This window comes from Nicotiana sylvestris, chromosome 6, assembly GCF_000393655.2.
Source record: "Nicotiana sylvestris chromosome 6, ASM39365v2, whole genome shotgun sequence".
Taxonomy (NCBI): Eukaryota; Viridiplantae; Streptophyta; class Magnoliopsida; order Solanales; family Solanaceae; genus Nicotiana; species Nicotiana sylvestris.
In genome coordinates this window covers 31,696,727-31,719,194 of record NC_091062.1, presented here as the reverse complement: position 1 = coordinate 31,719,194, position 22,468 = coordinate 31,696,727, and the positions used below count along the sequence as shown (strand labels likewise).

At 37.8% G+C, this 22,468-nt stretch overlaps 1 protein-coding gene across 5 annotated transcripts; it reads left to right on the top strand.

Moving 5' to 3' along the window:
- Nucleotides 1-4,122: 4,122 nt before the first annotated feature.
- Nucleotides 4,123-21,276, top strand: LOC104225739 (electron transfer flavoprotein-ubiquinone oxidoreductase, mitochondrial). Of its 5 annotated transcripts, none has more exons than XM_070149516.1 (18): nucleotides 4,148-4,553; nucleotides 4,632-4,708; nucleotides 5,118-5,224; nucleotides 6,447-6,528; nucleotides 6,599-6,707; nucleotides 7,305-7,351; nucleotides 7,459-7,533; nucleotides 8,923-9,108; nucleotides 9,241-9,333; nucleotides 9,721-9,823; nucleotides 15,387-15,511; nucleotides 15,794-15,843; nucleotides 16,224-16,290; nucleotides 17,483-17,562; nucleotides 17,812-17,940; nucleotides 18,028-18,094; nucleotides 18,381-18,460; nucleotides 20,995-21,276. In XM_070149516.1, the coding sequence occupies exons 1-18, from the start codon at nucleotides 4,211-4,213 to the stop codon at nucleotides 21,008-21,010; spliced, it is 1,836 nt and encodes a 611-aa protein (XP_070005617.1). In that variant the 5' UTR covers nucleotides 4,148-4,210; the 3' UTR covers nucleotides 21,011-21,276. The 5 variants fall into 5 exon arrangements, with proteins under 5 accessions (XP_009775903.1, XP_070005620.1, XP_070005617.1 ...); XM_070149517.1 differs by lacking the exon at nucleotides 20,995-21,276 and adding an exon at nucleotides 20,262-20,283; XM_009777601.2 differs by lacking the exon at nucleotides 20,995-21,276 and having other exon boundaries at nucleotides 4,123-4,553; nucleotides 18,381-18,652.
- Nucleotides 21,277-22,468: the final 1,192 nt, after the last annotated feature.

Sequence of the window (22,468 nt, the reverse complement as noted above, 5' to 3'; positions counted from 1 at the left end):
AGGGTCGCAAAACAAAGAAGACAAAAGGGAACTTACCCTTAAGCCCATTGCGGCTACACCACGTGACAACTGAGAATCGCTGACCTCCTAGAGGGCCCCGCTCTCAGCGGTGGAGCAGAGAAGATCAAACTGCAAATCCACCGTATCCTGCAACAGGTTGAGATCCAATGAAATTTTAAGTATGTGAGAGGGGCCTTCCGCCATTACCACAGTCCTGATAAAGCCCTCCTTGAACATCCTCATGTCATCAGGGTCGATGTTGGATTCAGTCTCATAATCCTCAACCATGACGCCCTTCCCTTTCTCTTCGACCGAAGAAGGAGCGCGGTTCTGCCGGGATGATAATGGTCTACTCAGAACAACTACGGCAGACTCAGGAATCCGTACCTCCGCTGTACTATCCTCTTGAGCGCTTGCAATCAGCGTCGCCTCCGCTTCCTAGTTAGCCCCACTGCCGGTTTCAGGAACCATGCCCCCGAGGACGTTTCGGCAACAGAAACCCCTTCCAACACTACCCTCCGTCTCTTCGATGGGGCCTCCCCACTACTAGCACGGGAAGATTCACCTGTGGAACGGACTGCGGGAGTCAGAATCTCCGGCTGAGTAACCTCTGAGCGCACAACTTTGGCCGCTGGTGCAGGCCGGACTGTAGCATCCCTCAGCGCAGGATGGGTAGAGGGCACCGTTTGACGAAATGCGAGCGGAGGAGCCCTCGTCCTCCTCACTACTCCCCGACCTGTCAATAAAGAGGAATTAGATCGTACAACGACAAAGTTTAAAAAAAAACTATGAAGTAGGGAACAGATTAAAACTACAACAAGCCAATTCACCAGTAAAAGGCTTGCACCCAAACTTCTCATAGAAGGGCGCCCACTCACAAATTCCCACCGTGTGGGGGAGAATTACGCTCACCCACTCGCGGATATCGGCAAACAGTGGGGAGGTAATCTCTCAGCTTCAAAGGCAAAACAAGTACTTAGTGATGTCTCCTAAATGAAGACGATCGATAGCTGTTTTAAGAAAAATCACAAAATAAACAAAGGAAAACTCACGAGCAAAGTTCCACGTCTCCGGAAACCTTGCGAGTTCCCCACAAGGTGATTTGTCCGCACATAGAAGTAGCTTTCCAAAAAACGTCGATTGGCCTTATCGTCCATCTTCACCACCAAACTCTTGGTTCCTCGATGGCGCATACGGATCATCGTACCCAGAAGAAAATGAGGGGAAATGATGTGGAGCATGTGCCCTAAGGAAATTCCTCAGCCAACCAGTTCCGCGTACTTGATGAGCATAAGAAAGAGCTTGTACGCATATGGAGAGAGTTGAGCCGGGCACACTTCATAGAAGCAGCAAAATTCCACTACCAAAGAAGGAAGGGGAAGCGTGTACCCGACAACGAAGGGGTACGCGTAAAACGCGCAGTACGCCGGGCGGTGAAAATGCACAATATCCTTCCCCGCCGGAACCATTTCGATGTGAGTAGGGATCCCCCACTTAGCTTTGAGCGCCATGATCGTCGCCTCATCCATGGTGGAAGGAACGGGCTCCGGCTCACTTCATGAAGGGTTGTAAAAATCAGTCCTCGCCTTCCCCGGACGAGAAACTATCTCATCCACCATTGGAAATCCCTCATCTTCCACCACCTCCACTCCCTCATCGAGTAGGGATACGTCATTTTCCTGCACCGTAGCACCAACGGCTCTATCGGATTGGGAAAAAGTACTAGCCATTTGTCTTTCTTGATCGGAATAGACAAGAACGGTGTAGGAAAAGAGATGATGGTCAAGTCGAATTCTATCGAAAGCAGAAATATGAAAGACTAGGGGAGGAGTAAGTTTTCCAAGTTCTTTCTCAGATAAATTGAAAAGCACAACAATCAAATAAGGGATTCTCCCTATTTATAGGGACATAAATGTCCTGGGCGGGAAACCCAAGAGCCGCCAATCAAAAAATTGAAAGGGAACGGGAAAAGATACGGTGCCTGTGAAACATGTGCCATAATGACGCATAATAGGTATTCATATTCCTTAAATCGATGTGACGATCCAACTCTGAACTGACGTAATGATCTAATGAAATCCCTGAAGCGTCATGTCGCCACCTCGCCGTAAGGACCTCGTTCCTCGCACAATATTTAGATTTCTCCTAACTTTTGAATCCACAGAATCCGCCCATTGAGATCGCCAAAAGGTGACCCCAACAGGCGGAGGGACTAATTGTATGGGTCAAAATCTGACCACAAGAAGGTTATCATTAAAAGAAATGGCAAGGGGTCGACCAGGCCATAGTCGTCCCACAGGCGTAATAACAACGAATATCTCAGTCACTACCGAGATCGAGCCATCAGAAAGCTTACTCAGCAGAACATATGTTGTAATACTTGGGCGAGTAAGGAAGAATATAGTCATGAGAGGGTACGCTGGTTAAAGACCGTTAGATAAAGGAAAAATTAGTAATATATATATATATATATACGGGAAGAAAGCAAGGGCAAAGGGGATCCGGGATTTCACAACTCTCGAATTTTGGTCCCCTGTAGGAAGAAACCTCCAATAACAAACCAAAAGCCTAGATTTTGGTTACAACCTCTTGCAATCATCATTGTTGACTCAATAAAGAGAGATCCCATAGTTATAAACAACTTCTCCTCTTTTCCTTCTTTGCTCTTACAAGTACGGAACAATGTATGAAAGATGTAAGCTTATCATTTACATTTAATGTCTATTAATCATTTTAAGGAACGTTATATGAGCTCAATCTTTTTCGCCTCTCATATTCAATATGCTTAGATCTAGAGTTAATTATGGTTTATTAAGATTTACTTTTTATTTCTTTATTAATTGATTTAACTAAAAGGTTTAACACTTTTTGATCAAACAAGTACCTCGATAGATGTTGAATTGTATCACTTCAAATGTTCCGCTAGCTCTTCTTGTAGAAGCAAACCCTTTACAAGTCACACTTTTGCTCTGATCAAACAATCGCTTAAAGCTATTGTTGTTGAAGTGGAATGCTTAAACTCTAATATCAATTAGGGATTAATTTTTTAAATATTGAAATCAAATCAAATAAGTTAAATAGGTTTGTTTTGTCGATTTTTGTTAACTTTTCGTTTTCGGATTTTTTTCCAACCCCCCTTCCCCTTCCAAAAAAAAATATATATGTGACATACATTGCCAATCACGTATTTTAGTAGCTATATACCAGCATAACATTACCAAGTCAATCACTCTTTAAGACAATATGTCATTTACTAAGATATTTTATCACAATTATATTAAATAATAATAAATAATTTAAAAATTCAATTGACGTCAAGTTATTTTTAGGGAATCTTACCGAAATGTTCCAATTAAGTCTAAACTTACCAAACTTTAACCATTAATTATAGATTTAGTGAAATTAGCCAAGCACATATAAAAATTGAATACCCAAATAAATAAGGATCCTTTCTCTCCAAGAATCACACGCAAAGATCTCATTCCATATTTTGAAGCATGATCAACAATATTAGATGCGAGAAGGAAATGAAATTTTAGGAATGAGGTAGCAAACAAGGTGATTATATATATATATATATATATATACACGCGCACACAAGATTCCAAAAATCTAAGCAAAAGGGGACTTTTTCAATGGGTATGGTTGAAATTTATTAAAAACATATAGATGAGTCAATATACAAAATTTTAGGAAGATTGGAGGCGATTTGGTATCAACATCCGTAGTTAAAATCGAGTTCAAAAAATACTCCTGCGACATATGTATCAAACATGTATCACGCATGTATCTCACACACAAATATACATGAACATATATATAATACACATTTGATATAAATATGATACAAATGTGATATACATACCATCTTTTTTCATGTTCATCTTGTACTTCGTATTTTCAATTCAAACTAACTCAAAACTCTACCAAATCATACAAAACTGAGATTTAAACTGCTTAAGATATATTCAATCTATTCCAACAATACCCACTTTAAAAAAAATAAAAATTTGGCCGTTTTATTTTTTACAAATTGGCTAATAGTATAAATAATATTTATAAATTGACTAATTTTTGTAAGTATTTACTTTTTGGACTGACATAAGTAAATTCACTGTCCAAAAACAACCCAAGAGAGATATATACATATCATCCGAGCAGTCTTCTTCATAGTTCTATACTCAAAACTGAAAACATCGAGTCATCCACAATGTACAGGTTCATCAAATCATCTACGAAATTCAAATTATTATGTCGTTCAAAAACCCTCTATAGATCAGCACAGTCTCCATATTCACCCAATTCAATTTTGGGTAAAGAAGATTCAAGCTTTATCCATAAGTCAAAGTTAGAATCTTGGAATCAAAGTTCGGTTAGGAGTTACAGTAGGAGTAGTAGTAGTGAATCGGATAGTAGAGAAGCAATTAATTACGATGTGGTGATAGTTGGAGGTGGACCTGCTGGCTTATCAGCTGCTATTAAGCTCAAACAGTTGTGCCAACAAAAGGACGCTGACTTATCTGTGTGTGTTGTTGAGAAAGGAGCTGAACTGGGTACGTTAATTTATATATTTATATTCTAAATAAAAATGAAATTATGGTTGTTAATTTGATTTTGATTGGATTGGACAGGTGCTCATATCTTGTCAGGAAACGTATTTGAGCCCCGGGCACTGGATGAACTCTTTCCCCACTGGAAACAGGAAGAGGTACACCTTACCCTTTAACAATCCTGAATTGAACAAGTGACACCCCCCCCCCCAAGAAATGCCAGCCATCTACAGTACCAGTGGCGAAGCCAGGAATTTCTCAAAGCGGCAAAGGGTGTTCAATATATGTTATTTACCTTTAAAACCTAATATTTTAACTATATATACAGTGTAATTTTTTGACGAAGGGTGGTCCTGTAGCTTCGCCCCTGTACAGTACTTGAAAAGGCTCTATCCGGACATACATAGTTCATGTGATTATTTATGCATAGTCAATTCTTGAAATGATTTCACTGTCTTTGGCATTTAAACAGCCACTTATATAAGAAGTTGCAAATAACAATTTGGTCCTGTATAGTGTGGCTTTACTTATATCATATGTAAAACCGAGCTCCATTTCTGATTGCAGGCTCCCATTGATGTTCCTGTTACTTCCGATGATTTTTGGCTGCTTTCCAAAAATCGTGCCTTTTCGCTTCCAAGCCCATTTCATAATAAAGGAAACTATGTCATAAGGTATCTACTTTGAAACATGGAATCAAGTATGCATATTACTCCTTTGTCTCAAATCGCTAGTCTTGGTTTCTCGTTTTTTCCAATTGGTGTTGGGTTCAGTTGGGGATTTTGAACAAATGATTCTTACATAGTATCTTGCATTTTCTCAAAATGTTTCGTAAATATCATCCTAATTTATTGACTCCATATTAATCTTGATGCATGAATGGTATTTAAGGAAATTTTTTAGAGGCATAATTGGAGAAGTGCAGCAGGATATCCAGTGAAAAGTCATAGGAAAAACCAATGGAACTATGAGAGTTAAGAAGATTTTATTGCAAAAAGAAGAGAGAACTTATACAAGGACAGTGGATAAAATAATCCGATTAAAGAAATAAGTACACTGAACAAGATGTGCTTGGTTGAAATAACTGATATTATTTGAGATCATCGGTGTAACTCGTGCATTTTTATAGGTCAACTAGCGGGGAATGAAGAAAAAAGGAACACACACCCAAAAAAAAAAAGTTATGAAGATTAATAAAAGAGGAAAAATATGGAACAAAAACCAAAAGAAGAGCAAAGACGCAGTAGGCCTGGGTGGCTCTGCTAGTCGGTGAAGAAGTTGGATAGTTTGAACTTTTAAGAGTATAGGTGGTTATTAAATTAGCCACAAGCCCTCAATCGACCAACTTTAAGACATTTCTAGTCAAGTTTGAGATATGGAAATGTGTATGGACTGGATTGTGTGCTTTTTGAAAGCTGAAAAGGAGCAAAGTATTCCATGGGTGTGAATTTTGACTTACAAGTTAACTTGTTACCATCTTACACTCCTATGTTGTTTAACTAGCCATGAAGCTTCAACTTATAGAGAATGATTGATGGGCTAAAGCACATTCATATATGCATTGATTTAGTGAGCGAACAATATTTGGAAGGGTAAGGAACTTGTCCAATAGTTAACTCGGTCCATTTTGGCCTTCACTAGCGCTTGATGGGTGTCCTTCTGTATGACATTTTTCATGCGAGCAGTGAAGCGATTTCAGTTGCCCTAGCAAATATGTAAGAGTTAAAGCACTAGATGGGGATCCCCACTTACAGGTTTGTAGTCTATACCCACTCTGATATCATCGTACAGACAGAAATGTGCATGGACAAATGACTTATTTGATGAGTTGTGCGTTTTTGCTGATATAGTTGTGACATTTCCAGACATTAAATCATAACAATCATGGTAATGCAGTTTGAGTCAGTTAGTACGTTGGTTGGGGCAGAAAGCTGAAGAACTAGGAGTTGAAATATACCCTGGTTTTGCTGCTAGTGAGGTGCTAATCTTGTCATTCTGGATTATTTCATTATTTCTGTTTTTTACTTGCTAAGGTAGAAAAGTTTCAGATTTTATTCAACGAACACAATGAAGTTACTGGTATTGCTACTAATGATATGGGAGTGGCTAAAGATGGTTCCAGAAAAGAGAACTACCAGCGTGGTGTTGCATTGAAGGGCAAGTTCTATTACTCAATTTTTTTCTTCTTTTTCTTTTTCTCTCTCCTTTTTTTTTTGTTGCGAAGAAGATTGTCGAAGTTACATTATATCCACAGTTACTGCAGTTATTTTGATGACCAGTGAATGGAATTTAAATCTTCCTTTACTTTGATGTTAAGTGGTTAACTAGTCCCAGTATATATTTTGATGTGCAATTTGTCTCTAGTCCATGGAAAAGTGAGTATAATTATCAAACGTTATTTGTGCACTATAAAGATTCTTGAAAGAAAGTTAATCAAACATCTCAACAGTTAATCAAATGACTCAATACTTCCATGGAAAAACTCCAGCTCAGTTTACGTAGTCTTGAAGCTTCTGGTCAGTATTTGTACGTGTTACGGGAACTCATTAGATACAAATGAAAACTGGAACTCCAGTTTAGTTAGTAACAGTTGGAATATGATGCTGTTCATATGGAGCTTTATGGATCAAAAAGGTTTTCATATGAAGGACAAGCAAAGTAAATGCTTAATGTATGCCTTTAGACCAGGATACCATTTGGCTCATTTCCATACTTCCTAATTTGCTGATGCCCATCTTCTATGATGGTGTGCAGGGCGTGTTACACTCCTAGCAGAAGGATGTAGAGGATCTTTATCAGAGGTATGCAGAAAGTTTATTTTTTTGTCTTTATCATAAATGATTTTTGTGGTTTATACAGCAGTTTAAATTTTAGTACTGAGTTTGTTTACTCTTATGTTTCCTGATAGAAAGTAATCAAGAAGTACAACTTGAGAGAGAAAGGGCAGGGACAACATCAGACCTATGCTTTAGGAATTAAAGAGGTATTTTTCTTTTAATCTTTTTTTCTTTTCTCCTTTATGCTTTTTGATATGTAAGAGGCAGAAATATCTTTTCTCTTGGTAAAGTTGCTGCCATGTGACTAGTAATTCATTGGTTTGAGCCGGTAGAAACAGCCTCTTGCAATAATGCAGGGTAAGGCTACGTATAATAAACCCTTATGGTTCGGCCCTTCTCCGAACCCCGCGCATAGCGGGAGCTTAGTGCACCGGGCGGTCCTTTAAAAATATCTGTTTATTAGATTTGTCAATCTATCCAATTCCTGATTCAGCCTGAAAATCATAAAGCTCATAATAAGATCTGGTCAGTCTCCTGACCACTACAAAAAGAGGGGGGAGGGGGGTATGTAGAAAATGCAACTTCACCAACATGCAAATTTTTAACCAGAGATAAACTTCCCTTTGCAGGCGTTACTTCCCTACTTTTCTTAGACCTGGTATGTATATCGATTATTAGGTGCTTAGAGATAAGTCCCATTTTTTGGACGACAATCTAGAAGAAGGAATTAAGAATACCATACTATTTGTGAGTTGGAAAACACACATTTTGCATCAATTTTGCTTCTGGCAAGTTAACCTATATATTTCCTTACTTTTTGTAAATTCATTTTTTTCTTCAATCTCTCTATTCTCTTTTTTCTTGTGAATACTCTTGAACCCAGAAAAGAGACGCCCCACTTGTGGAATTTTCACTAGGTTTGTTGTTATTGTTTGTTTGTTTGCAAGAGACGGAGAATGTTGAGCTTGCTGTGCTTTAGGCTTTCTTGGAGATATTAACTTCCTTTTGATGGATATCATGATTTACACGGAACTTCATACTAAAATCCATTTTCATTAAGTACCTAAGAATGTAGCCTCACGGTCAATGAAGTGGGTGAAAATCATGGGAGACTAGGATGTAAATACCAACAGAGACAAAAAAAAAAACTTGTGTCATATTTTCCTATCGGCCTAAGCCTTGGTTGGCAAAGTTACCCGGTACCTGTGCTGGTAAAAGATAACAGGTAATCGATACAACAATCGAGGTGCACAAGTTGGCCCCGAGATAACCGTTATAAGAAAAGGAAAAAAGAAATTCATTCCCATTAACAGTCATGGATAACTTGATATAGAAGGTATCAATACAACTATGTTACTAGTAATTGTTTTCTTCTCATCTTTTAAAAGAAAATTTCCAGTTGCCAGCTCCCTGCATTGATTGGTTTTCGCAGTCTAGTTAGATACTTAGATACTCTCTCTATGCTTGTTCGTTAGGATCTCATAAACTTATAAAGAGGGAGTTATTTCAAATATACATCACGCTGCATCTGAAACTTTAAATGGACTATGAACTTATATCGACTTAGTGAATTCCTGAACTTGTTTCTAGCTCAGGTCTGGGAGATTGATGTAGAAAAACATCAGCCTGGTTCTGTGCTTCACACACTTGGTTGGCCTTTGGACCAGAAGACCTATGGAGGTTCCTTCTTGTACCATATGAAAGACAGACAGGTTGCTGTCGGCTTTGTGGTTGCTCTAAATTATCACAACCCTTTCTTGAATCCTTACGAGGAATATCAGGTAAATATGAGGATGCTATTGTTTATATAGTGTCCCCGTTGGTCCTCGCTCAAAGAACAAGTTATTTAAATTAGTTCAAGTTTCTTTTGCTTTAAGCATCTAGTTACCTACCTTTCATATCCCAAATCTCAGAGGTTTAAACGTCATCCTGCTATAAGACCGCTTCTTGAGGGCGGAATTGTTCTCCAATATGGTGCTCGGTGTTTAAATGAAGGAGGTTATCAGGTGTGTTGGATAATACTTTTTCTTATTACTTTATGGATTTCACATCTTGCTTGTCATAGTTATGGCATCATCCCATCTTCAACAATGGTGTTTCTGATTGTACTCAGAGCTGGTGTATTATGGACTTTGCCATATAATAATGTCCGCATCTATGCTATGGCTGACAAGGATGAGTGATGCTTAGTGTTGCCATCTTTCCTGAACTCAAATGTGTTTAGTAAAATTTTATTAAAGAACTTTGTGATTATCAGTTCAATATGAGAACACATTTGATAAATTGAATCAAATGCATGTAGCTTTCTTCACATATTATTCTGGCATACCTGAGACATGTATTTGTAACTTATTCTTAGTCATACAAATACAAATAATTTGGTTAAATTTCAGTCTATTCCATATCCAGTTTTCCCTGGTGGAGCAATTATAGGATGCTCAGCTGGCTTCTTAAATGTACCAAAGATTAAGGGAACTCACACAGCTATGAAATCAGGTATTACCTATGGTTCTTGTACTTAGTTTTAACCTGGCTATTCAGAATTCGGATTAGCTTATTAATTGAAAATTTAAGTTATTCTACTGCAAAATTCACGGTGTTCAGCTCAGCTTCAGTAATTTTAAAATTGCTGCTTGGGAGAATTAATAGTTTAAGCCATTCAGAGTGCAAGATTCAGAGAGGCAGCTAGAGAGGTGTTAGGGGTCTCAAAGGCTTACTCTAGGAGGCACAGAGGAGACTAGTGGTGGAATGGAGAGGTTCAAGTGGAGGGCAAGAAGGCGTCGTATTTGAAGTTGGTAGGGAGCAGAGACGAGGTCGAACAAGGAATTGTACAAGTCAGCTAAGAGGGAAGCGAAGCTAGCAGTCACGACGACAAAGACGGCGTTTGGATGTTTGTATGAAGAGCTTGAGGGAAAAGGCGAAGATAAGAAGCTGCTCAAGCTAGCGAAAGTGAGGAGAGGAAGGCTCGCGACCTGGACCAAGTGAAGTGCATCAAAGATGAGGATGGAAGAGTTTTGGTGGAAGAGGCGCATATTAGACGTTGATGGCAGGTGTATTTCCATAAACTCTTAAATGAGGAGGGGGATAGGAACATTGTGCTTGGTGATCTGGAACACTCGGAGGGTCGGTGTGATTTTGAATATTGTAGACATATTACAGCCGAGGAGGTGGAGGGGGCTATGCGTAAGATGAACAGGGGTAGGGCGACCGACCCTGATGAGATTCGGACGGAGTTTTGGAAGAGAGCGGGCAAGGCAAGCTTGGAATGGCTCACCGGCCTGTTTAATGTTATTTTTAGGACTTCCAAGATGCCCGATAAATGGAGGTGGAGTACGATGATCCCTCTGTACAAGAATAAGGGGATATCCAAAACTGCAACAATTATAGAGGTATCAAATTATTGAGCCACATTATGAAAGCCTGGGAGAGGGTGGTGAAGATGAGGGCGTGACCAAGAGTATCTGAGAACCAGTTTGGTTTTATGGCGAGGCAAGCTACCACAGAAGCCATTCATCTCATAAGGAGGTGGAACAATATAGGAAGAGAAAGAGGGACTTGCATATGGTGTTCGTCAATCTGGAGAAAGCATACTGCAAAGTCACAAGAGTGGTTTTATGGAGGTGTTTGGAGGCAAGAGGTGTCTCTATAGCATACATTAGGGCAATTAAGGATATCTATGATGGAGCTAAGACCAAGGTTAGGGCGTTAAGAGGGGACTCCGGTACTTCCCAGTCATGATGGGTTACACCAGGGAGAGATGTATTGACGCGACACATTCGGGGAGAGATGCCATGGTGCATGTTATTTGCAGATGACATAGTGCTGATTGACGAGATGCGATGCGGGGTGGAGGTTTGAAGACAGACTCTAGAATCTAAAGGGTTCAAGTTGAGCAGGACTAAAACAGAATACATGGAGTGCAAGTTCAGTGGTGTAACTCATGAGGGTGAGGCTTGATCCCCAAACGGAGTAGTTTCACGTACCTTGGGTCAGTAGTCCAATGTGACAGGAAAATTGATGATGATGTCACATACCATATTGTAGTGGATTGATGAAGTTAAGGCTTGCCTCTAGTGTTTTGTGTGATAAGAAGGTGCCACTAAGACTTTAAGGTAAGTTCTACAGGATGGTTGTTAGACCGGCTATGTTGTATGGGGTAGAGCATTGGCTAGTAAAGAACTCCCATGTCCAGAAGTTGAAAGTAGCGGAAATGAGGATGTTGAGATGAGTGTATGGGCATACTAGGAGAGACAAGATCAGGAATGAGAAATGAGATTATTCGGGACAAGGTGGGGTAGCTCCCGTGGAGGACAAGCTGCGGGAAGTAAGACTGAGATGGTATGGGCATGTGAGGAGGAGATGCCCGGAGGGCCCAGTAAGGAGGTGTGAGACGTTGCAAATGGGGTCTAGGGAGGGGTAGAGGGAGGCCTAAGAAATATTGGGGAGAGGTGATTAGACATGATATGGCGCTTCTGCAGTGGTTCATAAGCTGGACATAGAAGAAGCTTATAGTTATGCTTGGCTTATGAAGCTTCTGGAGTTGATGAATTTTGGAGAAAAATGGATCCAGTGGATCCACTTTGTATTTCAACAGGTAGATTCTTTATTTTAATTAATGGAAGTCCAGCAGGTTTCCTTAGTTCTAAGAGGGGATTAAGACAAGGGGATCCACTTTCACCCTACCTTTTTCTACTAATAATGAAAATCCTTAGCTCAATGATAAAGAATTCCACAAGGAAAGGCTGGATTAGAGGCTTTAAAGTTAAAGATGCAAAACACAATTGTGTGGAGACATCTCACATCTTATATGCTGCTCATACTCTTCTGTTGTGCGGGGCTGACAGAACAAATGTTACATTTGAGAGTGGTCTTGCTGGGTTTTGAAGTTGTAATAGGTTTGAGGATCAATTTGGCCAAAAATTCTGTTTTCTCCTTGAATGCGTAAAATGATATTGTATACCATTAGGGGTAAAGTCAAAGATATCTATATGAAAGGAGTTACTAACAAATGCGAAAAAAGCTTGCTCCTGGAAACAACAATACCTTTCTTTTTGGGGAAAGGTTAACTTCAGTAAACAATGTGCTAGCTGGAATTTCAACGTATTCAATGTCCTTGGTACCCATTCCTGCCAGTGAAGAGAAGAAACCTGACAAGATTAGGAGGCAGTTCTTGTGTTGACAAGATTAGGGGCGGTTCTTGTGGGAGGGTAATTCAGAGAGGAAGAGTTTTCATTTGGTTAGATGGATCACAGTGATAAGACATAAGGAAGAGGGGGCTTAGGAGAACGAATTTTAAAAGCCCATAACCAAAGTTTGTTACATCAATGGCTTTGGAGACTCAATGATGGGAAGGAAGCCCCTTGGAAGTCTGGTGGAGATTAAGTATGGAGGAGAGGGTTTCTGGGCTCTCAAGGTTGTGAAGACTTCTTCTGGGGTAGTTGTATGGAGACAGATAGCTAATTTTTTGGGGGAATGGAGCATGTCAACATTGTGGTTTGAAATGGGCAAAAAAGTTAGGTTGTGGAAAGACAACTAGAACAGTTTGGGATTGTTAAAGAAGCAGTTTCCTCGTCTTTACTGTATGACAAATAACATTGATGTTGTAGTAGTTGATGTCTTTAATAAAACTTGGTGGGATTTCACAAGTTTAGAAGAAACTTTTTTAATGGGAAAATGCAGGAAATGGACGTATTTTTGCAAACAATGTATTGTGGAGATTATTCAGGGAAAGAAGATGCATTAAGTTGGCATATGAATGGGGTGTTCACTGTGAACTCTTACTACAGAGAACTCACTAAATCTGCTGATAAGCTGGGATCTAATTGGCCCTGGAAGCAGATTTGGAAGATATTTGCGCCAACTAAAGTGGCCTGCTTTGGTTGGATGGTGGTTCACGAGGCATGTTTGACTGAAGGAAATCTGAGAAGAAGAGGCTTTAATATTTGTATCAGATGCTATCTATGTGAGAACTCCTGCGAATCTGTTGATCACGTCTTTCTGCATTGCCATTATAATATACCTGGCAGTTTTCGGGAGGTTGTTTTTTTTCTTCTTTCCAGAAGGTTGTTAGGGTGTTGGAAGTCGATATATGCAGGGAAGTTAATAGTAGCCAAGAATAGAGAATTGAAAAAACAGAAAAAAGAAGGTAATTTTATTGGCAATAGTTCGTGCAAGAATCTTACACATAATTACACCAATAAAGTTGTCTGTATGGAGAGGACAAGACTCCAGAATACATGAGTTTCAATTCTGAAAAATATATACCCAAATAACTCAGTCCTAATTACATATTTATAGAGCACATCATAGGATAAGATCAGACAACTAAAAACTAGGAATGGACTAAAATGCGAGACTAAAATGCGATAGCAGTTCCATGAAGTGGTTGACAGTTTTGCCAGATGAGCACTTCAAGAAGTGCTGCAGTTGTATTTCACCAAGACTCTTCAATTCTTTATCCTTTTATTGATACTTTCTTCTGAAATATGTCTTGAGAGGTGGGTCCGTATCAGAAGCACAAGAAAAAGATATGGTTTACCATTCCATTGTGCATTGTATGGACAATCTGGGCAGAGAGAAATAGGAGATGTTTTGATGGAAAAAAGGAGCAACTTCAAGTAGTGAAATGTAGATGCATTCAAAATTTTTATTACTGGAAGAATGGGAACTGTGTTTTTAATTTTTAGGATTTGCTAGACTTGTTAGATTTTATAGAGATTTGATGCACCAAGTCCAACTCTGTTGTATTTGCTGAAACTCTTACTTTATAAAGAAAAGGACCCACACATTTTCAACTTCAACTTTGAAGGTATTAACTCAAAAGTTTAAATAATGGAGGCAATCTGATTTTCTACAAATTGTATACAAAGTTGGCTATACCGGGTACGGAAGGAAGAAATGGACTAAATGATGATATTGTACTCCCTCTGTTTAAAAAGAATGGACCTATTTGAATGAGCATGGAGTTTAAGAAAGAATAGAAGACTTTTGAAACTTATGATCTAAAATAATCATAGATATTTATGTGGCCATAAACCTTCTCATTAAGAGTAAAAAGAGAAGTTTAAAGTTACATTGTTTCCAAATTTAAAAAGAGGCCCTTCTTTTAGAAACGGACTAAAAAGGGGAATAAGTTTATTCTTTTTTAAATGGAGGGAGTAGTCCTTATGGGTAGTGAAACGTCTGAATTGATACAACAATAACAACTACGTCTCAATTTTAAACTAGTTCAAAGAACGCCCGACTTGGTGATTTACTTTAACTTATTGACTATGAACAAGCTCTTCTTTTGAATGGTGTACCCAGTTTTGTTGGAGGGGGTTTCATATTCTTCTTAGAGAATAATTTCCACTCTTTCTCTCTCTCCTCTTTTTCTCTCCCCATTTTTGTTTCATTTTTTTCTACTAATCCAGGACTATGCAAACTTGAAAACTTACAAGTGTCATGGTTTGTAAAAAATGAAATTAAGAATTTGGGCCCTACATTTCCCTTATTGGAGTGCTATCGTTAATTTTTTTATCCTAATGTGCCGAGGGTCTATCGGAAACAGCCTCTCTACTCCTCCTGAGTAGGGGTAAGGTCTGCGTACACACTACCCTCCCCAGACCGCACTTGTAGGATTTCACTGTGATGTTGTTGGGAGGGGGGGGGGCATTCTACCTTCATTATCTACTAGAACTGCTTGTACTATTCTCTTTTCCGTTACTAGTCGCTTTAACAATTAATAGCATACCAAAAGAAAAAAAGAGAAACCAGTTTGGATTTCTTAAAAGACTAAAGTTTACTTTTTCTAATTGGCTAAGGCCATTCTCCTTGGGCAAAAACTTTGTAATGCCTGCTTGATTAAGAATTACATATTTCCGAATTGGTTCTCCAAAATTGCAAGTCTTCAACATAAAGGGCTTCACGGCTTCATAGCTAGTGATGCATCTGAAAACTCTTTATCGTACTCCAATGAGTACGGGACAAGATATTAAACATGGGATTTTCCCGACTTTTTTTGTTCTGCTTATCCTCAAGAAAGTAAATGATGCACCTATTAACTTCAAATGTCTGACAGGAATGCTAGTGGCAGAATCTGTATTCAGTACGCTCCAAGAAGGCTTGAAGATTGAAAAATTTTGGGACAATTTACGAAGTTCATGGATATGGGAAGAACTATATACTGCAAGGAACTATCGTCCTGTGAGTGTTCTGTTTTGAAAACCTTTGAGCATATTTGTTAGGTAATCATCACATTGCATCATCTCAAAAGTATAGTACTAACAGAGCATAGTGCATAAATTTTTTCTGGAAGGGAGCACCTCTATGCTTTTCCTGATTTAGTGAGACAAATGGCTCTGGCAACCAACTTTTTGTTGCCTCTTATATATTGAATTCAGCTACTATTTTTCAGTTAGACAGCTACAGGACGTTTGTTAATATTCCCAGTTTAATCTTCTATCTTTATTAACTTCTCTGCTGCAGGCATTTGAGTATGGGCTCTATCCTGGTTTGGCTATAAGCGCCGTAGAGCAGTAAGATTCCGCCTTTTGCTTAGTGTGTGTTTGATATGAAGAATTTCCAGAAAATGAGTCATTTTCTGGCAACTAAATACCAAAATATTTTCCATATTTTTCATTAATAGGGGAAAAGCAACTTTGTTTGCTTATGTTTTTCTCCTAAAGTTCGTTTGAAATAGTTTCTAAATTAACTTTGTTTGCTTATGTTTTTCTCCTAAAGTCCGTTTGAAATAGTTTCTAAATTTTAGAGTGTTGGATAGTGAGACAAAATTCTTTTGGTATTTTTCCATACAAAACATGCTCTTAGTCACAACGTCTTTTCAACACTCATGGTTTTTTTATTTAATACCAATTTGTAGACATGTATGGTAAATGGATCAGCTTATATTTGGCAGTTACATACTCAAGGGAAGATCTCCAGTCACTCTAAAGCATGGGAAACCTGATCATGAAGCTACAAGTGTAAGGAATTCTTTTATCGTAAGAGTTTATTTGATTTAATCTAATACGAGATGCTTTATTTTGCTGGGTAAAGCATATATATTATTTATAGCTCTTGTTGTGGACTTGGAAGGACATCTTAAAGTGGTATCCTCCACATACTTTAAATAATCATCTTATACAAGTTGTTATGTCATGTGAGCTCCAACAATTGTACAAAAGCATAAAAATGTTTCACTTGAGTCAATGTTCTTTTTCCCTTCAAGAGTCATTTTCACCAAGTCCCTCACTGGTCCTCCTATTAGTTACATATGTAACAAGCTCGGTACTTATTATTTGTATGCACCGGCTTGAGGAGGAGTGTTAGATAGTTATGTAAATAATATGAATTGGTTCTAGTCCCACATAGAATAGGAATAGGATATGTATTGTATAAATAGGGCTAATTGTATTATAATTGATCATATCAATAATATATTTCTCCCATGCTTTCTCATAGAAAATATGTTTTCCTTATAGAAAATATGTTTTCCTTAGCTTGGTGGAGCTTGGACATTAGCCTATTAGGTTAGCTTGTCCTGCTCCTAAATCTTACTTATAATCTGTAAGTACACTATTATGGGTGTAGGAAAAAAAAAGTTTTTCCTAATGTTTATCACCTAGGAGATTATTAGGATGTGGACAAAAGGATTTCATCTGCTTTGTGAGGATTCCCAATGACCAGTGATGCAAGTCGTGGATGCTCCCGATCCACTTATGCTAAGGAAAAATACATAAGTCTCCTTAAATTCTTCAGGCATCGTTGGAAAAAACCAACATTTATTCTTGTTATATTCTCTCAAAACTAAGAGAGATGATCTTTCTCATTTACCAAATGAACTCTTAACCGTAGTTTCTTGTTTACCAAGCCTGTGAGAAAGCACGGGAAAAAATATATTATTGATATACGTTAAGTGTTTTACAGTAAGCCTATTTATATACAATGTTTACATATATACCTAAAGTCTTCTATACCAATGTGGGACACTATACATGAACTAATTCTAACAAAGCCGATTCTAAAATCTTCCATGTCCATTTGTATCACAATATCTAGCTCAGATTAAGTGAGCTCTTTTTGAAGGAAGTTGATTATGTTCTGAAATTGCAGCGTATAGCTCACAGATCAAGTGTTTGGCTCCCGAAATTTCATGAATTTGGTCCTTATCTGCAGGAAGCACAAGTATTCTCACCAATTGAGTACCCGAAGCCAGATGGCGCTGTAACTTTTGATGTACCGACCTCTCTATACAGGTAAACTGTATGTCACAAACATTTTCTGATACCTTAGTGAGCCGGTAGGTGAGTCAGGGCTAATTCGACACCTTAAAGCACTAATTCGACACGTAATATATCAGGGCTAAAGAAGTTCCCATGCATTGTCTTCTTTCTGTATGCTGCAAGGACTAAAATATCTTTCCTTTTAGCCCCCTTCCTCCCTTGGTGGACAGATCTTCTTTCATAATAAACTGCTGATTTTTCTTTCTAATTGCCTTCCTGTAGGAGCAACACAAATCATGATCATGACCAACCATCTCATCTTCTTCTGAAAGATCCTACAGTTCCAGAAAATGTCAACTTGCCCAAGTATGCTGGACCTGAGGCACGATATTGTCCTGCACGAGTTTATGAGTAATATTCTCATCTAGATAATATTTTTTTTTCCATTTCCTTCTCATGTGTGATGCATTTGTTTAATTATCCTCTTCAAAATTATAGGTACATACCGGATGAGACGGGTGACTTAAAGTTACAGATCAATGCTCAAAACTGCTTGCACTGCAAGGTAAAATGCTGTCTTGTCTCCCTGGTCCAATCTTCCAGCACTAAGTTAAAGCTTTTACATGTTAAAGCCATGAAATATGTTTCAAATCCTGGTGTAGACATCTCTAAGCTGCAATAATATCCATAAAACATGTTGTGTGCGTCGCAAGCTGCAAGGGTTCTTGCTGATAGTCCTATGGAAATTCAACGACTCTACTGTTCACTCGCTTAGTTTTTATGCTTATAGGCTACTTGATGACACTTCATATTGGCATCTAGGTAACAATATTAAGTTTGTATTCTTTCAGGCCTGCAGTATTAAAGATCCGAGACAGAATATCGAATGGACAGTTCCAGAAGGTGGAGGCGGCCCAGGTTACACAATCATGTAGATGACTTTCATTCTTCATGAACTACTAAAATGGATTCTTCGTTAACCCTTTAAGATGAATAGAAAAGTTCGAAAGTGAAATTTTTCGCACTCATATACTTTATCTTGGGTACTATACATTGCTGGATTGTTGATAAATTCAAGAAAGAGGAAATCAAGAATAAGGTTATTGCAAAAACATTTTTAATTTGGATGGTGAGAACTACCTTGATCTTTCCTTGAAATTTTGCCTATTTTGTGGGTAGCGAGGTAAATTATAATCAACGAATGAACAATCTTCCCACTTTGTGGTTTTGACGAGTGAATTTTGGCCCTGTTTGGGAGTAAAACCAGATGTTAATAAGTGGTTTGGAGATAATATTTTGATTTGAAAATTAAAAAAGCAATGACATTTAGAAATTTGAGAACCACAAATGGCATCTTTGCCTTCTTGTCTTTTCTTTTTGGGAAAATGACACTGTATAGTCGCTCTCAAAATAATATGGGGTTAATGTATGTGGCTCTTGCAAAGTATCTGGGCAATTTGTGACATTAGAATGACAAGCTAAAGAGCTTGAAAATGCAAGTATCTCTAGTTAGGACAGCAAACAGAAGTTACTCGGGAGCTTGTAGTAGCATTAGGCAATCGAGTTACAGAATATGCTCTTACTCTAAGGGGTGGAAATGACACTAGGTAGCCACTTTTAAGCATGTTTAAAATATATTCACAGTTCACAATATATTTAAAGATTAGTCAATTTCGCTCAAACTTCAGGATACGGCGTCCTAGAGTTTAAACCTCATAGTTCAAACTTCAGGACACCGTGCCCTAAGTTCGAAAATTGTGTCCTGAGTTTTAAATTAGTAGTTCAGAAATTCAGGACACTCAATCCTTAATTTCAAATTAACAGCTCAAAAATTCAGGACACCAAGTCTTGAATTCCTAAATTTAGGATACTTAGTCCTTAAGTTTGGGTGAATTGGCTAATCTTTAAATACATTGTAAATTGTGGATATATTTTAAATAGCGGGCTTAAAAGTGGCTATTGCTGCACTTCGCCCCTCTGTGGGCTGGACTATGGTTCTAAAGATGTAAAGATAAGAAAAAGCCAAGGAAAATCAACATATATTATATATACATAAAAATCTTTTTTTTTTTTTTACCTATCTTCAGGTTGTCTGTACCTTCCTGGATTTTCCTTCTTCATATATCTAATATGGAGGTATCAATATATATAACTCAATTTATGTGTTAATCAATCATATGGTTTATGTGTCCTTGGATTTTTTTGAACTACAAGATGATATGTGTTTGCCATTTTCCATTTTTGTATTTAGATACTGAACTTCAACTTACACTATCAAGTAATATTCTGCATATTTTGATCTATCATTGAAGCATGCTGCTACATTTATCGCATGTTTAATTAGATTTAATTTGAAATGAATATGAAATCTGGCACATTTTATATTTTACTCAAACCTGGAATGGCTTTAAAATCTTCAAGCTCTACAACTCCTTTTCATCATTTAGATTAAAGTTCACCTCTGTTTGATAACTTACAACTACATTTTGTGTAAAAGCTATGAACTATTTGGGTGCTTTATATTCTGCATATTTTCATTGTAGTATATGACTGGCAGGCAGTAGACCACTGGGAATTCTAAAAGTTGATATTAAGATGTTTCATTTTTCTTCTCTTTTTCCTACAAATTTATGTGTAAATTTATTACATAACTGGTGATATTATACGTACGCCTTGTCTAGTGTCTAAATGTCATTATTTATGTGCTTAAATAAGTTTATCTCTTGGTACAGACAATGAAAATTCCCGAGCACAGAAAATGGATAGAAAATAGACTTCTCCCTGGTCGAACAGGGTATACAGATGAATTTATAAGTGGCAAGGAGGAATTTATGAGCTTTGCTTGTCGTCAATAGATCTACTTGTCTGAGGGAGTCATAAGGTGTCCTTGTAAGCACTGTAAAAATATGAAACACTTCCCACCAGATGAAGTTAATTTGCATTTTTACCGGAGAGGATTCACACTAAGATATTGGTATTGGACATCATATGGAGAAGAATCACCTCCGACTAATTTGAATGAACATGTCAATTCAGGTGCTTCGAGTAGTCATCAAGGGTGTAAACTTGACATGACTTTCAATCAGTCAAAGTAGCATTCCAGGGGATGACTATGAACACGTAAATAAATAGCAAGTCATGGTTTATGAAAAAATTATGAATACATTTTTTTGGGGGTGGGGGTGGGGGTGGGGGGAGGGTTGCGCGTGGGGGTGGGGGCTGTTATCCATAATATTGGACAGGCGAAAATTAGTATATAGCAACAATGTTGTTAGCTTGTATAGCAGACATGGAGTCAGAAGTAGAAAATTGCTGTGGTTGTAGGAGTTGATTTTAGCCTGTTTGATATTGAATTATCTGAGCAATTCATCTAAACTTGAAGTTGTTCAAGAAAATGCAATTTTTATATATTTAATCATGTTTTCAATATACCCTCTCACGTGTAAATCTAATTCCTTTTCACAGGCCAAGATATTTTTGATAATGGGCGACCATCTTATTTATGTGACTATCTCATCTAAAAGTCAATTGTCAGAGAAGACACATGTTTGCATACTAAAATAACATTTGCTAATCAAGAATACTTCCTGAGATATATTCCATACGAGTTCATTTTGAAGGAAGACAGATATTGGGTTATCGTTCATTCTCAATTCCAACTTCAAATTTGTCTGCATATATTGACTGGAAACACTAATGTACGATGGTTTGGCTTGACCCAAGCTTTTAATGATTTTGTTCTTTTGACGTGTTGGGGACTGAATATTGTGAGCTTTGACTTACGGATCAATATATCCAATAGTAAAAGCGAAAACGAGAACAAGGTCATGAATAGAGAATTTCATTCTTTTTTTGGTAAACTAGTCTAAGAGTACGTGCTTTGCGCGTGTATCCTATATTCATGAATATACAATTTTGAAAAAGTCTCGCAATATATTTCTTATATACAACATAATGTGTTTGAGTTGCAAAATAAAAATTTTAAAAAAGTAATATGCCTCACATAAATGCTCGAATATCTTACTATTATTGTTTTCTCGTATTGCATCTGCCAATATTGAGTTAATATTATATAAAAAATAATGTATAAAAATATAAGAAGTTGCCATTCTTTAGAATGATCGAAGAATATTATAACTCATTTAGAATATAACTTGTCTTCTACTGTTTCATTCTTATCGCTTCCAGTTTGCACTTAAACAATTTGATATAATCGATTTTGCTCTATCTCTAATTTCTTTGTTCGCCAATATTTTTTTTATGGAAATAAATTTATGTACCATATGAGTTTTATCAACCTGAAAAATAATTTTTCATATATGTTATATTAAAAAATAGCAAATTTATAAGTGAGGTTAAACTCTTTGTGCACATGTGAGAAATTTGGATTAACAATACTCGCATGATCCAAAAAAGTAATCGACAAAAATTGAATTTTGAGAACATGTTAGTGATTCGTACGTGTTCAATCTTACAAAATTAAAATGAAGATGGCAGGGTGATTGCATACGCGTCGCGACAATTGAAGGTTCATGAGAAGAATTACCCTGTTCATAACTTGAAGCTGGCAGCCATTGTTCATGCATTGAAGATTATGAAGCATTACTTCTACGGCGCGTCATGTGAGTTATTCACGGATCATCGGAGTCTGCAGTATTTGTTCAAGCAAAAGGATCTCAATTTGAGGCAACGGAGGTAGTTGAAGCTGTTAAAAGACTATGATATCACCATTTTGTATCATTCCGAGAAGGCCAATGTGGTGGCCGATGCCTTGAGTAGAAAGGCTGTGAGTATGGATAGCCTTGCTTATATTCCTGTTGGTGAGAGACCGCTTGCACAGATGTTCAGGCTTTGGCCAATCAGTTCGTGAGGTTAGATGTTTCGGAGCCCAGTCGTGTTCTAGCTTGCACGGTCTCTCGGTCTTCTTTGTATGAACGCA

Coding starts and splice junctions, on each gene's coding strand:
- LOC104225739 (XM_070149516.1), top strand. CDS start 4,211: ATGTACAGGTTCATCAAATCATCTACGAAATTCAAATTATTATGTCGT. Junction 7,534..8,922: donor ATGCTTTAGGAATTAAAGAG/GTATTTTTCTTT, acceptor TTTCTAGCTCAG/GTCTGGGAGATTGATGTAGA. Junction 17,941..18,027: donor TGTCCTGCACGAGTTTATGA/GTAATATTCTCA, acceptor TCAAAATTATAG/GTACATACCGGATGAGACGG.